This window comes from Carettochelys insculpta, chromosome 1 (assembly GCF_033958435.1).
Source record: "Carettochelys insculpta isolate YL-2023 chromosome 1, ASM3395843v1, whole genome shotgun sequence".
Lineage (NCBI taxonomy): Eukaryota > Metazoa > Chordata > Testudines > Carettochelyidae > Carettochelys > Carettochelys insculpta.
Genome location: NC_134137.1, coordinates 239798153 through 239814014, shown reverse-complemented (window position 1 = coordinate 239814014; position 15862 = coordinate 239798153). Strand labels below are relative to the sequence as shown.

Below are 15862 nucleotides of genomic sequence, written 5' to 3'. Positions count from 1 at the left end.
GCTAAGGCTCAGGTTTGGGGTGTGGGGTCTAGCATGGAGTTAGTGTCTTAGAATGGCTGAGTGGTCTCAGGGATGCAGTAGGATGTGGTGTCTGGCAGGGAGTTACTGTGCGGAAGCAGGCTCAGGGATCAGGTTGGGATTTGGAGCACAAGGCACTTACCTGGAGCAGCTCCTCTTTGGGGAGGGGGAATCAGATGGCTCAGCATGACCTGTGCTGCCCTGCACTCACCCAAAGACACCATCCCTGCAGCTCCCATTGGTGAGGGCAGTGTAGGCATGGAGCTTCTCCCAGCACCGGTGGCAACATGGCTTCCGCTCCCTCCTCCCTCCAGGCAGGGCAAGATGACACATGGGGGGCTTTAGTGCCTGCCTTTCAGAGCCCCAGGCTAAGAGGGACTCTTAAAAAGATCTGGACCTTTGGCAGCCTGGAGATCTTTTTGCACTGCCTCCCTTAGCTAAGGGCCCTGGACAGCAGCTCTTAAAGCACCTTTATTAACCTGGACCTGGCTGAGAGAGACAAGCTTTCAAGATTACACAAGCTCTTCTTCAGCTCTGCGAAAAGTAATCAGAGTGTTACAGCTAAATACAAGGTTGAACGGATTTGTTTGCTTTTTCATCAACAAAAGTTGATCCAATAAAAGATATTACCTCACCCACTTGGTCTTTCAGACTTTAAAAGGTAATAAGCCTGTATCTCAACTAACACGGACTAGCACGCAAGCAAAAATGAGTCTGATGAAACACTGACAAAGCTTTAAGAGTTACGTGTATTGCAGCTTATGTTTTAAAAGTGGGGTAGAGGTAGAGAGTAGAAAAAAAGGAAAGAAGGCATGGAACTTGTCCCTCGTCTAGCCACAATTAGCAGGCTGGGTTTCATAGGCATTGGGATAGAGATGAGTTTTAAGGAGGGCTTTGAAGAAAGACAAGGTTGTAGCTGTTCGGATGTTATCAGGAATTTTCCCCACGCATAAGGTCCAGTGTGGTAGAAAGTATGGCAGTGTTAAGGGAGAAGATGACTGTGGGTGTGCTGTTGCTGACACCACTGACTTCAGTAACTCCAGATTTGTCTTGCTATACTAAAAACAATGGCATTTTTTGGCGTGGCATCTACAGAGAAGATTCAGAACTTTCATTCGTTGATCTGTAGGATGTACACTTTGGAGAGGAAATCCCTGCACTTGTAATCCTCCGGTCATTTAAATAGTGTCACTCTAGTGTTCCAGATTCCATGGTGCCCCAGGCACCTGCACGCTGTGGGGTGGGACCCAAGAAGCACCCACTCCCCCACCCCCCTGCCACTTTCTGCCCCTCCCCCTCCCCCATGCAACACCTTCCCCAAAGTGATGCAGCCTGGGGGGTTGGCAGGGGTGGGGCTGGCACTGGAACTGGCACTGGCAGCAGGTTGTCATTCTGTCCCTGCACTCACCAGCAGCAGGAGGAAACAGAATGACCCAGCTCCAGCCCACTCTGCTTCCCCAGCTCCCAGGTTCCTGCCACCTGTGAGGGTACGAAATGTTCTAACCCTTCCCCCTTGCCTCCCTGAGCAATACCGCTGGGAGCACTACTGCACATGAGAGCAGAGGTGGGCCCGACCCTGTGTCCCTCATGCCCTGCTCTGCCCCCCCCCACAGCTCCTGCCCCACCAGACTCCCCATGGAGGGGCTACCCCACAGGAGGTTGCATAGAATGTAAAAACTTCTAGGTAAGGCCCTGGGTCTGGAGGAAAACCAACCCACCAAACATTCCAACAAAACTTTTTGAATGTTCATCCTTAAAACATCTTCCAACATATGCATTTATGTCATAAAACTTTCTCTTTAAGCTAGTCTGACTATATATATGCTTCTGCAACTGACAAAACGTTTGTTTTTAATGGAAAAAACTGCTGAATGTGAATAGACCACGATGTTGATCGGAAAAGCATTTATAGATGCAAACCATATAACTATTTTATAATAGGGTGGAGAGAATGTAAAATATTACGGTAATATTAATATATTAGCTCTTTTTCAGCTTAAAGAAGAGTGACTATAATTTTCAGGTGCCTGACATCTTAAAAGGGTTTGATTTTCAGAAGGCAGATGATCAGCACTTTTAAAATAAATCAAGCTCTGTTAAGGTGTCTCAAGTTTAACTCTCAGAATCATTAGATATTTTTTAAAATCTGGAGCAGGATTCTCAGCCAACTTGGTTAATAGATGAGTCTTCAGCTCAGTGGTTTGCATTTGATAAATAACCAAATTGCACGTAAAAAGAATCATACTCAGTGGTCTATGTCTCAGCTGAAGGAGGTGTGTTTAAGTCAAAGCAGGAAATTTACCACTGTATGCCTCACCTTGTTGTTGCTGGCCCAGATAAATGAATGTGACCTGTGTCAGATCCACCTACCATTACTTGGCAACCAGTGTTGACAGAAGCTGGTTCCATAGCATTCACAACATGCTGTGTCAGCGCAAGCAAAACAAGACAGCAGCAGCAAAACTCAGCTATGAACCTTACTTTTCATCTGGGTGCCCAATAAATGGGGTTGCAGGTACACATGCTTGTAAAAGTACACCAAGCTGTAAGTAAGGCAAACAATGTTAAATGAAGAGACCTTGCCCAAAATTTCTCTGTGATAGTGCGTTTCTTATTCACTGGTTAGCCTATCCCTAACAAATTTATTAGATCATGTCTTGGTGGTCACTTAATAACTAGTAGGATGTCTTCATGTCACCCTACTATTTGTGAGTCCATTGATGGCTGATTGGCATGATTCCGGAGCTGCAGATCTTATCACAGAAGGGCAGGTATTGGTTTGACTCCACAGAGGTGAACCCACTGGATGCGGTTATCCAGTCATGGAGATTGAGGTGGACTATGTTTAGGGCACCTTTTCTAGTCTCCTACACATGTGGAGTGAGCAGAGTGGATCCTAAATAGGGCTGTTCAGTCACAGATGCAGCAGCCAGACTGTTCTTCCACCTCAGTCCTCAAAATGGGAGGACTGATACATATGTAACACCAACAGACCCAAGTTGCCAGCACTAGGTGTGGAACCTGCAAGCATAGGGTCTAAAGCCCTGCACTCCAACACATGAGTGAACAGCCAGCTGGCTCACAGTCAAGGCTGTAGAGAAGGGACTTCACTCAGCCCAGATGAGGCCTCACTACCTCTGGATACTACACATACATCCACCGACTATGTGTTGGTCCATGACTAAAAGCTTCCACATTTCACAATCCTGCTCCCATTGCCATTTGACAGTTGCTGTAGGGCTTAAGTTTGGAGAGTAGTATGCAGAGGAAGATACCTGTGCGCAACTTCTTGTAATGTGGGGGGACTGTAGCATTGCAGCCACCACACAGTTCTTGACAGATAGAAGGCTCAAGTCCAATGGCATGGTATCCATGGCAACTGGAAGTCTCCTGTCTGTTGCACCCTTCCTCCACCTTCACGGTCACTATGGCATTATCTTTGCTATCCTCCGCCTGTTCTGCCATTGAGGACTTTTAGGATCGTTCTTTGGCTGGAACCCTCCCTCCCCCCTTGATCTTGCTGCTATCAGTGACCCTGCTGGGAATACGAGACTGCCTAGGGCATTGCTCTCGGGTTCATTGGAACAGAAAAGCCCACTCACCATGACAAGGTGATGATCTGGAGACCAAGTATTAGGTCATGAGCTTCCATGGGTGAGACTCACTTCATCAGATGATTGGAGTATGCATTTAGGAATCAGGGTTTATATAGCAGGGAGGGAGAAGGGGCAAAGAAAGGAGGGGAAAAGGGGAGTGTTACCTGTCACTAGTATGACCAGCAGGTGAAGCAAATAATTTAAGTAGGAAGTATCCTATTTCTGAGAACATCAAAGGTGAAAAAATTGCTCTTGTAATGCATAAGATAGTTGAGATCTCTGTTAAGGCCTAATGTAAAAGTGTCTACAAATTCCAATTCAGATATCTCCCTCTGTAATAATGTGGTAAAGTTCTTTTGTAGGAAAATGGCTACTTTGAAATCCATTACTGAACGTCCAGGGAGGCTAAAATGTTCTCCCGTAGGTTCATATGTATTCCAGTTCCTGATGTTGGATTTACATTCATTTATCCTTTGACAAAGAGATTGTCTGTCTGTCTGTCTGGTTTGTCCAATGTACATGGCAGAGGCATATTTCTGGCACATGACATATATTACTTAAGTGGATGTGCAGGTACATGAGCTCCTGACAGTGTGATTGATGTGGACAGATCCTGTGCTGGAGTTGCTTGTATGTGGACAGAGTTGGCAATGGAGTTTGTTAGAGGGATGGGTTCCTAGGTTAATGTTTCTGTGGTATGGTGTGTGGCTTCTGGTGAGTATTTTCTTGAGATTGTAGGAGAGGACTGACCTGTCACCAAGGGCCTGTGAAAGTGAGGAAAAATGTTCCAATATAGATTGTAGATTGCCAGTGATGTACTGGAGTAGTTTAAGCTGGTGGCTATAGATGTTGACAAGTGGTGTTCTGTTATTTTCCATAAGCAGGCAACTTCTGGGTACTTGTCTGGATCTGTTTATCTGTTTTGTTGTTGTTGTTGTTTGTTGTTTACTTCTGCCTTCCTTATAACTTTAGGAGTGTCTGTGAAGTGCCTCTATACATGACTATTCAGAGGCATTGAGCCAGAGAGGAAGAGTGTGAGACTGTTTCTGTGCCCTGGTCATCAGGGCACACATGCAGGACATGGCAGGTCCAACTCCCAATCCTTATTCATGTATTTATAACAAGTGGAAGAACTTCAACTAGAGAGATTAAGGGAGACTCAACCCAGAAGACCCCATAGCTCTGTGATTAACATATGCTACTGGGGCTGGCGTGAAACTTCTATTCAAATGCCTTCTCCACATTGGGCAGAGGGGTGAATTGAACCCTATGGATCCTACATCCCAGGTGAATGTCTTAACCACTGGGAGCATATCTAAACTAGATACATAAGTTGACCTATGTTAAGTCAACTTATAATGACTATAGTAATTATTACAGCAGTTCATGTCCACACTACACTCCTTCCATTGGTGGTGTGTGTCCTCACCAGGACTGACTTCCACTGACTTAAGAGGGGCAATGAGTGGGGAATCAGAGATTCACACCTGGAGCCTTTAGGGAGTTCGGAGCCTTTGGGCAGCAGGTCACAAGTCAGAGCAAGGCTGCACCCACACAGTTCCCTGCTGTGAGGTGGGCTGCCCTGAGCCTTTCTGCTGTCTGCAGGAAGCCATGCTGCTGCCTCAAAGATCCCAGCCCTACCTCTAGAGCCCCTGAGACATCCACACTGTGGGCCTGGAGCACCCCCCCAAGAGCCTGGCTGTAGTGGGGAATAGAGAGTTGGGAGGTGGGAGGCATCGGGGGTCCTGGTGTGTGTGGGGAGCCAGGAGCCTCTGGGCAGTCTCTGAAGGGAGCTGGGATCCTCCAGACACCAGCCAGACTGGCAGTGGGGAGTGGGGAGCTAAGCGGCTGCAGCATGGCTCAGGATGGGAAGTGGGCACCTCATAATGCTCTGCTGCTGTAGCTCCCAGTGAGCAGCAAGCAGGTAACAGCCTGAGTGTCTGTGTATAGCTGCAGACTGCCAGTGGCTCCTCAGGAAAACTCTAGTTTCTACCAGTCTTGGTTACCACATGAAAGGTTATCCCAGCACACTCCCGGCCCCAGATTTTCCCCCAAGCCCTCTCCTGCACAGTCCAGATATATTGGGACTGTTGCCTGTCTGAGGAGTGCAGTATACAACAGGCTGCTACTTTAAATGAAGTCACCCAAGCAATTCACAAGGGCTGGGTCTACAATTGCCCCAACTTTGAAGGGGGCATGTTAATTAGGGTGTTGGAAGATTACTAATGAAGTGCTGCAGTGAATATGCAGCACTTCATTAGGCTAATTCTCACGCACCCCCAGGCAACATCAAAGCGTCAGACTTCAAAGTGCCAGCATGAGTGCAGCTGTGGGCAATTCGAAGTGGCTGCGCTACTTCAAAGTGCCTTTACTCCTCAAGGTTTTGAGGAGTAAAGGCATTTCGAAGTAGCACTGGCACTTTGCATGCCAGCACTTTGAAGTTGGACACTTCAAAGTTGCTGTGGGGGAGAATTAGCCTAATGAAGTGCTGCATATTCACCACAGCACTTCATTAGTAATCTCCCATTGCCCTGGTTAACATGCCTCCTTCAAAGTTGGGGGCAATTGTAGACAAGCCTTATATTGAATGACTTTTAAAAAGATAACGAAAGAAGTTAATTTACTTACACAGAGAGAGATTTTAATTGAGTAAAAGTACAAGGCATGGAAGCCAGAAATAGTAATAAGAGAAATACAGAAAAAAAGGCTTCTTAGTACTAGAACTTAACAAACTAGACTTGGTTGAAGCTGAAATCTTTTACCATATGTTTCCATTATTATTCCAAACCAAATTTCCAGTCCAGAACCTGTTACAAAAATCCAAGGGCTTTTTCTTTTGTTTCCTTAAGTGAAAGACAATCTATGTCACTCAGGGGTGTGAGTAACCACTCCAGGAAGAATATAAGTTACATCAAAATAAGCATCAGTGTGGACAGGGCTATGCTGATAGGAGAGCGTCTCTCACCAACATAGCTACTGGGGTCTTGAGTAGTTAAGCTGAGGTGAGAGCTCTCTTTCATTGCCTTAGAGTGGATACATTAGAAAGCTGCAGTAGTGCAGATACACCATTGTAAACTCTCTAATGCAGTAAGGGTTGGAAAGATGGATATGGAGAGTTACCTACGGATGCAAGGACCTTTTAAAATGCATTTTCCCAAAGGTTACCCTACACAAAATTCATTCACACTCTGTGGATGGAGAAAAGGAGTGTGTTGGTAAAAGACGTTCCATGCTGTGATTTGCTAAGATCCCGATCTGTTCCTGATCTTCTTCCTTGCCCAAGAATGGCCACTTTATGCTTGCCCATCAACTGTGGTGATGCCTGGCTAGAAACATCAGCTTGTCCTTTGTCTTTAAGAAACACATGTCCCCAGTTCCTAAGCTTGACTGGTCAATGCACATCAGTTATTATTTCAGTTTATGTTCATACTTTTGCTTATACTGTTGCTACATACATTTCACGATGACATTGTTGACCAGCAAGCTATTAGTTTTCAAATGACACCTTACATGGCATTATTTTGTACACAGATTATTACAGCGGTGTGTAGGAAGTGGATACAGGTATGTAATCCATTACAATCACCAGAAGAATGAAATAGAAATAATTAAGACCAATATAATGACCCATGTTCAGGTCAGAGTAAAACGGTGTATCAGCAGTGGAAGGGTCTTGGACATGTCTGATAGCCATGTAAGTTATGGGATACACTTACTCAGATAAGATATATATGTACGTGTAAATGGTGAAGTACTACTCCTTATGGTGCCCCCTTTATGTTAGATTTGATCTACACTACAGAGTTAGGTTGAAGCAACACAACTTACATTGTCCTAGCTGTGGAAGTGGCTACACTTAACTTTTGCTCCCGGTAGTGTAATCTGACGCCAGTTTAATAATTCCATGTCCAGTAGCAACATAAGCTACGTCTACACGTGAAGCCTACATCAAAGTAGCTTATTTCGATGTAGCGACATCGAAATAGGCTATTTCGATGAATAACGTCTACACGTCCTCCAGGGCTGGCAACGTCGACGTTCAACATCGACGTTGCGCAGCACCACATCGAAATAGGCGCTGCGAGGGAACGTCTACACGCCAAAGTAGCACACATCGAAATAAGGGTGCCAGGCACAGCTGCAGCCAGGGTCACAGGGCGGACTCAACAGCAAGCCGCTCCCTTAAAGGGCCCCTCCCAGACACAGTTGCACTAAACAACACAAGATCCACAGAGCCGACAACTGGTTGCAGACCCTGTGCATGCAGCATGGATCCCCAGCTGCCGCAGCAGCAGCCAGAAGCCCTGGGCTAAGGGCTGCTGCACACGGTGACCATAGAGCCCCGCAGGGGCTGGAGAGAGCGCGTCTCTCAACCCCTCAGCTGATGGCCACCATGGCGGACCCCGCTATTTCGATGTTGCGGGACGCGGATCGTCTACACGTGCCCTACTTCGACGTTCAACTTCGAAGTAGGGCGCTATTCCCATCCCCTCATGGGGTTAGCAGCTTCGACGTCTCGCCACCTAACATCGATGTTAACATCGAAATAGCGCCCAACACATGTAGCCGTGACGGGCGCTATTTCGAAGTTAGTGCCGCTACTTCGAAGTAGCGTGCACGTGTAGACATGGCTATAGAGTCAAAATTATGTAGTTTGGTTGACGCAGTGTCACTGTAGACGTTGAGTTTCTTACATGGACTTCTAGTCGTTTTCAGGAGCTACCCTACAATGCCCCACACTGGCAACAATTGATATAAGCACTCTTGGTGAAGATGTGCACCACTGGCAGAAATAGCAAAGTGTACCTTTTCACGAGTAATGCAATTACTCTGCCTGCTATATGCCTCCGTAAATTTGGTCAACTTAATGTTATACTGCAAACATGGCCTTACGTTCTCCTGTTAGTTGCTTTTCCTGCTACCCCCTTCACCTATATCTACTCTAGTCATATAACTTGGGCTTATTTTGCACATACATTAATGCAAAATTGATGCAGTTGCATGTTTTTATTATAGTTATACTCACTTAGCCCCATTTTCTCACGGGTTACACTTCACGTGTGATTTATTCCACAGATTGTCACAGCTGAATTTGGCCCTGTTTGTTAATGCTATTCTTTCAGCGCGTGGCTGAATAGTATGTTATGGCATCACCTCCTGAGGTACTTGAGAGCTGCTTTGCATGACTAAATTATTTGAAGCTTAGTAACTGGACCTAAAATATGACTGATGTTACCTAAGGACAAGGGCAAGGATTCTGATCTCTCTTACACTGGAGGATCTCTTCAGACTCCACTGACTTTAATGCAATTTTTAAACAATTCTAAATGGGAACAGAAGTCCAGCTCACTTGCATGTTCTTTAACACAAGTTGATAAGTCGTTCGATAATGTATGTGGCTTTATTCCCTTAGATGTATGAAATAAAAGAAGAAGGAGGAATTCTCAAGAAGCTATTTGAAATATGGAACAAAGCTACAGAGCCTCTCCAGCCCCGGGTGCCGCAACAAAACAACACAAAGATGAAAAGTTTGTCTTACCCCTTCTCCAGAGAGAAAATATATTTGTGAGTATTTTCAAATGCTCATGCCATTGAAGCAGACTGTGAACTTGTGTTTCTGTTCTTCTTCCCTTGTGAACCCCAGCCCATATGTAACTATCTGAATCAAAATCCAACCACTTTTTTAACACATCAGGCATTTTGGTTCCTGACAGGAGCTTTATGGCTTAAGCCCATCTCCACATCTGGGCTGACCTCTGTCCTGAGCTATGCATGTATGACTGCTAGTGAGGTAAATGAAAGCTGACTGCCTTTAAACATAATTTATTCCTGTCAGTCAAATGGAAAGGTGAGTCCAAGTAAGTCTAGTAGGAGTCTAAATTTGGTGACCTACTCCATCTGCCTCCCCTCACCATATGTATCTTACAATAACTTTAGTCTCGCTACTGACTTCCTCCAAATGACATACACAGAGCCTGGTTTTCCTCTTAAACTAGTGCAAATCAGGAATAAGTCTAGTAAAGTTAATGGAGTTTCAGTGGTGTAAGTGAATGGAAAATCAGAGCCCCTGGGATTCTCACTTACCCTTACTTCTCTTTGTGTAATTTACTCAGCCCCCTTGTCATGTCACTTCTGAATGTGGCCTTCTGTTTCAGTTTAATGTTGGGTGAATCAATGTGCATTGCAAGAGATCAGAAGAGCAGGGTAGCAAGAAAAACAACCAATGAGAGTGCAAGATAGGCAAACTCCCTCCTTAAAGCTATGCCTACAAGGTGGGTGTTATCTTGGGATAGGGGCAGTATCCCAGAATAGCTGCCTGCATCTAAGAAATGCACCCGTTGTCTTGAAACAGTTTTTGAAATAATGGGCATGCTATTTTGGCATCCCTGTATACCTCATTGTAGTAGCTTATTTTGAGGTGAGGGTGCCATGTAAACATAGCCTAACTGTCACTTCCTTTCAGTTCCTTGGTGTGTGGGTTATACTAATGAAGATGACCTTACGCATGCATGTCTAATATGATCTGAGTGAATGTGAATCTAACTTACCCTGCTTCTTGGGTTTAGTTGGTTTACACTGGGTATAACTCAATACAAAATTTCACCTCGTTGGGTATATCTGCTTCCACTGGATAGGACACTTGTGGGAGCATTGGTAACAGAAGGAATCATATTCAATGAAGTAGGTGTGTTTTTAACTTGAATTCATAGTGCCAAATAAATTGTTTTCTAGCTCGGAAAAAGGTATAAAATAAAGAAATATTTTTCTAGTTGGATTAGATTTATGAAAGTAATTAAAATTGATTAATACTGTGCAAATAAAGAATTTTTGCCGCCTGCCCTTCCAGCTAGAGTAATACTTTTGGGCCTAATATGATGTTTAACAGTTCTTACTGCCTCATTAATGCTTGGTTCCCTGCATTTATGTTGACAAATAAAGGAACATAAATATAGTGACCTACAACATCATTGGTTGCCCTTTTCATTAGTACTGAAAACATACTAAGTCAGCTAGAGAGAGTAAAGTGGCAAAGTTAATTTCACTGATGAGGAGTCATGGGTTTGATTAATAGTTATTTACAGAATAATAATTATATACCTGTTGTGGATTGATTATATGAAAGCAAATGTACTGACTTAGTCCTCCTGAAAAGAGTAATGAACATCTGCATTAAGGCTAGTTGAAATCTGATAGCATTAATTGAGGCAAGGGAATGTTAGAACACTGTGGCTATTTTATAAGGAAAAATGTGAATGTCAGTCTATGTAAACAATAAAAGCGTTCCTTTAGCTATTTTACATTTGGATAGTGTTTCTGTATTAACTCGTCCAATTATGGCTTTCAACCTATGTAATCCATAGTCTTCTTAATATACTGAAATCTTTGCAGAGTTCAATAGGCTCAGGCAACCTCCTGTCTTCAGAGACCACCTTAGAGTATCAACAAATATATACTGTTCTGCTTCACCTCCCTCTCCTTTAAGCAGCTGTTTTTTCTCAAGCCTTTACTTGAATGGTCATTTAATACAGTTTTTGTTGCAATGGTTTCAGATGGATTCTTAACCAAATTGCTGTATAATCCTATTCATTAGTAGCATTCTTGTAAACTTAACTCATCTTGTCTCTCACCATTTTAAGGTACAACATTAAAGACAAAGACACATTTTTTGACAATGGTACCCGCAGTCGAATAGTAAGTAACCATGTGTGGCCTCAGCCCTGATACAATCTTCTATGCTTAATGGTATCTGCTTCAACAGAGAATGCACTTGGCTCCCCTTGCTGACTTCATCACTATTTGCTTATTGTTTCATAGCAACTGAAACGTGCAATCAGGTGCGACAGATCCAGACAGTTGGTAAACAAACCATCTGTCTCATAATTGCTTGGAAAAGAGTGCAGGTTTCATATGTATAATGTTTTAATTGTGTCCTCCTTCCTAATGTATTTATTTGACATTGTGGCAAATATGTCAACTACTGAAAAGAAGAGCTCTCATTTAAAGGAGTATAACTCCGAAATAATTTCACTTAATTCCTTGTAGAATTAGGCCAGTGAGTTTTAGGGCCAGAGCCTACACAGGCTTATATCACCTTAGATCCATTAACTTAAATGGTATTACACTGATTGATGGTAACTGAGGATCTGACTGACTGACCTATAGTATTTTGAGGCTCTCTAGGTCCATAATGTTAGCAAAATTGTTATAATGTATACCCAATTGTTCATATTCAATGCCAAGATAAAAGTAATGGGAAAATGAACAAAAATAAAATACAACTCCTGCTTAACTTATTTCTGCTCCTTGTTCTGCCTCTCCCCTGCTGGGTGACCTATGGCAAGTCACCTCCCTTCTTTGTCATGCAATTTCATGGCCAGTAAAAATGGGGATAATGATAATGACCTCCTTTGTACAGCACTTAAACAGTACATTCCATTAGCAGCTCTCAGAGAGCTTGGTATTATTGTTTATTTGAGTGGTCCTGCTGAAAGTAATATGGCTGCTTTTGTGAGCAAAGGCAAGTAGTAGTTAGCCAAAGATTAGTTCTTTTTTCAGGAACCCTTGTGCCACTATGTAAAAGGAAAGATCAGAGGCTGGATTCTCAGCTGAGTTAAATGGCACAGATGCAATGAAGGATATAAATTACTATGGGTCTGTTGAAATCAATGGAGCTACTCTAGATTTAAGTATTGTTCACAGATGTAGCTTACTTAGCTTCTAAATAGCACTTTAGTAAATTTATTTTATTTAAATATTTAAATGCAATGGTCCCAAACCATATATATTTAGACATGAATCAGACACAGGATTGCTTTACATATTGCTACAGGTGAACTATAGAAGAGTGTCTTATTTTTATGTGTAGTTCTGTGGCTTGTGCTGGCACTGCAATTAACATAATCCTAAGAGATAAATTATTTGTTGCATCACTGTTTTTTTCTTTCTGTAGGTACGTGAAATTTTAAAGCGCACATCTTGTTCAAAGGCCAAACACAGTATGGGTAAGAGAGATTTACCAGTGTTCTATGCGTGTTGTTTTGAAGGTGACCCTTTTCAATAATTTAACATTTTATTGAAAATAATGAATGGATTTGTCTAAGAGCATATAAAAATGTGCTAGTGCTTTCTCATATGAACTAGAGAGTGAAACAAAGTACATTTGCTTAACAAAATCAGCCCCAGGGATACATTACTGTACCTTTTTTCTGAGGACCCACATAGAGTTAGAAAGGAACTATCGTCTTTTGAACAAAACAAAAAAGCAGTCCAGCAGCACTTTAAAAACTAACAAAACAATTTATTAGGTTATGAGCTTTCGTGGGACAGACCCACTTCTTCAGACCAGTGGGTCTGTCCTACAAAAGCTCATCACCTAATAAATTATTTTGTTGGTTTTTAAAGTGCTACTGGACTGCTTTTTTGTTTTGATAGAATATAGACTAACATGGCTATCTCTCTGTTACTGTTCACCTTTTGAACAACTACTTTTAAAGCTGATTAGTAAGAGACAAGCTTTTAAATTGGATATGCCCACTTGTGTTGTGAACAGAAATCTATTCAGCCCTCAGTGCCAACTGGTAAGAGTTCTACAAGAACATTTAGCAGTTCTTGATGTGATCTTGGGATTTGTGCTAACAAAGATCAGAAATGCAGGTTTTGCTGTGCAAGTGTCAAAATATAAAATAGAAGCTGCCAGAATTCCATATTTAGGACACTGGGTAAGTGATAGTTAAATTTCTCCTGATGCCTTTGGAGCCTGTTCAGAAGCCCAGTATGAGGTTATTCAACACAAGCTTCACCACATGAGCTAAAAGCCAACTCAAGCCCAGCTAAGGCAGCAGAGTAGATATCACTTTTCTTTGTCAGTGGTCTCAGTACCTTGGGTTACTATTAACTGGCTTATACTCCCCACTAAAAGCCAAGGCCAGTCTTTCGTAGGTTTGGTTGACTGTTACTGCTAATTTGCACATGCTATTGTATCTGCTACTTTTTTCTTGGAGGGAGCTTGGGGGAGGGAAACAAAGCAATATGGAATAGTGGGGACAAAATTTGTCAGAAGTGTCTTTGCCTCATCAAAACCATCTTGTCAGGAAAGTCTCTTGTGGCTGTGATGGGCTGGGATCCCCTTGGGGTTGCCACCTGATGTGCTGAGGCGCCACTGCTCCTGCTTCCCCTGACAGCTTGTGAGCACTGTAAACAGGGGCACCGAGTTTCCTGTGGGCCATGGTGCTCAAGCTCCAGGAATATTTTTTTCCCCAGGGGGCCCTTCTCCAGCAAAGGTTGGGGCCAGATTTCTCCTCAAGTCCCACATGCTGGCCTCAGACAATTTAAAAGGGCTTGAAGGCTCCTGCCACCACTACTGGCACAGTGGGACTAGAGTGACTTCTTCCACACAGCAGCCAGGCCCATGGGCAGGGTGTATGTTTGTGCCTCCGTGAGCTACTCCCGCCCCGAATGCCTCTGTGGCCAATAGGAGCTCTGGGGGCAATGCCTGTGGGCAGCAGCATACAGAGATCTCTAGACCCCACCCCCGCCTAGGAACCACAGGCAGGTGCCCCAGATAACTGTCATACCTCCATCACCTCCCTCCACCACAATCCATCCCAGAGCCAGCAACCAAAACCCAGATTCCACCTCAGAGCCTGCACCCCAGAAGCACTCCCACAGCCACATTTCCTCTCAGAGCCTGATCCCTCACCCTCTCCTGCACCCAAACTCCTTCCCAGAGCCTGCACCCTATCCTGCAGCCCAGTCCCCTGCCCCAGCCCAGAGCCTACATCCAACACACAATCATCATCCCAGATCCTGCACTCCAGATCCCCTCCTGCACCCAGACTCTCTCCCCGAGCCTTAGGCAGGTACCAGGGGAGGGAGCCTGGGTGGGAGAGTGGTGCGGGTTCTGGGCACCACAAACATTTCTACAAGTCTGTGGCCCCTGTCTATAACCTTGTCTTGTTGAGCTTAGCTCTCCAGCCTGCTTCAACTGAGACACAGGGACAGAAAACTGCAGAAACAGACTAAGAACAATGCATCATGAGACCTTTTTTAGTACTCAGATATGCAGCCCCTCTGTGACTTGAACCTTAGATAAATCCATCTTATGCTGTATAGAGATCTGTAATAGAAAGAGAGTTGATTAACTGGTTCCTCAGTTTCTCAGAGAGTGTGTGGTGCAGATTTTGTATAGAGAGCTGTACAATATAAGCTCATGAAATTCACTCTCTGCCACAACGTAAAGGGAGATTCTCAGGTTCCTTACTCCCCAGATAGTAATTACTTACACTGGGTTGATTACTAAACAAAAGTGATCTTACCAAGTATAAAAAAGATGGGACTGAAGTGGCCATAATAGGTAGCAGACAGAAAAGAAAATAAGTAACTGAACAAAACAAACAAGCATGCAAGATAAGCTTAATACATTAAGGAAACTAATTACATGTAAGAGCTCACCCAAAATGTGGTTCTAATACACTTTACAAGCAAGGCACTCTTCCAGTTTGGGCCCTTTTCCTTCCCCACTTCAGTCTTAGTTGTTTCCAGCAGTCATCATGGGTGGGGTACCCCAGAAGAACATATGACCTGGATTACCTTGTGTCCAACCCTTAAACCGGAGCTGCATTAGACAGGAGTCCTTCATTTCAAGTTCGATGCCCCTTCCAGCTTCTCAGGAAAAATTACAAAATTCACAATGGGTTCTAGTATCAGGTGACATGGTCACATGTCTCAGTAGCCATTCTTCATTAACAGACCCACACATTCCCAGGAAGGCTGAGCTCTTTTACAGTTCACTGTCTCCTGCTGTAGCAGCAACGAAGGTTCCTGTGGCACCTTATAGACTAACAGAAAAGTTTAGAGCATGAGCTTTCGTGAGTTAACTCACTTCTTCAGATGCTGGTCCTGGAAATCTGCAAGGCCAGGTATAAATAGGCAGATTTCCAGGACCAGCATCTGAAGAAGTGAATTAACTCACGAAAGCTCATGCTCTAAACTTTTCTGTTAGTCTATAAGGTGCCACAGGACCCTTCGTTGCTGCTACAGATCCAGACTAACACGGCTACCCCTCTGATACTTGTCTCCTGCTGATGTGCCATCAGCAATGTGGCCTCACTAATTGTTATATCTGCAGTGTCAGCAGTGATGGAAGTTCAGAGCAGCAAATATGAAATTACAGATATCCAAGTCACTGTTCCTAACTTAATCTACAACAAAAGACACATGCGTACAAATGGGATAATCATATTCAGTGA

The 15862-nt window shown here is 43.8% G+C and overlaps 1 protein-coding gene across 1 annotated transcript in view; it reads left to right on the top strand.

The window, feature by feature from the left end:
• The window catches only part of ANO2 (anoctamin 2), a 281244-nt gene that overhangs the window by 50684 nt on the left and 214698 nt on the right, over window positions 1–15862 (top strand). The window contains exons 4-6 of the mRNA XM_074983665.1: window positions 9028–9179; window positions 11252–11306; window positions 12565–12616. Of these exons, the coding sequence (XP_074839766.1) occupies window positions 9028–9179; window positions 11252–11306; window positions 12565–12616 (259 nt within the window). The remainder of the gene's footprint in view (window positions 1–9027; window positions 9180–11251; window positions 11307–12564; window positions 12617–15862) is intronic.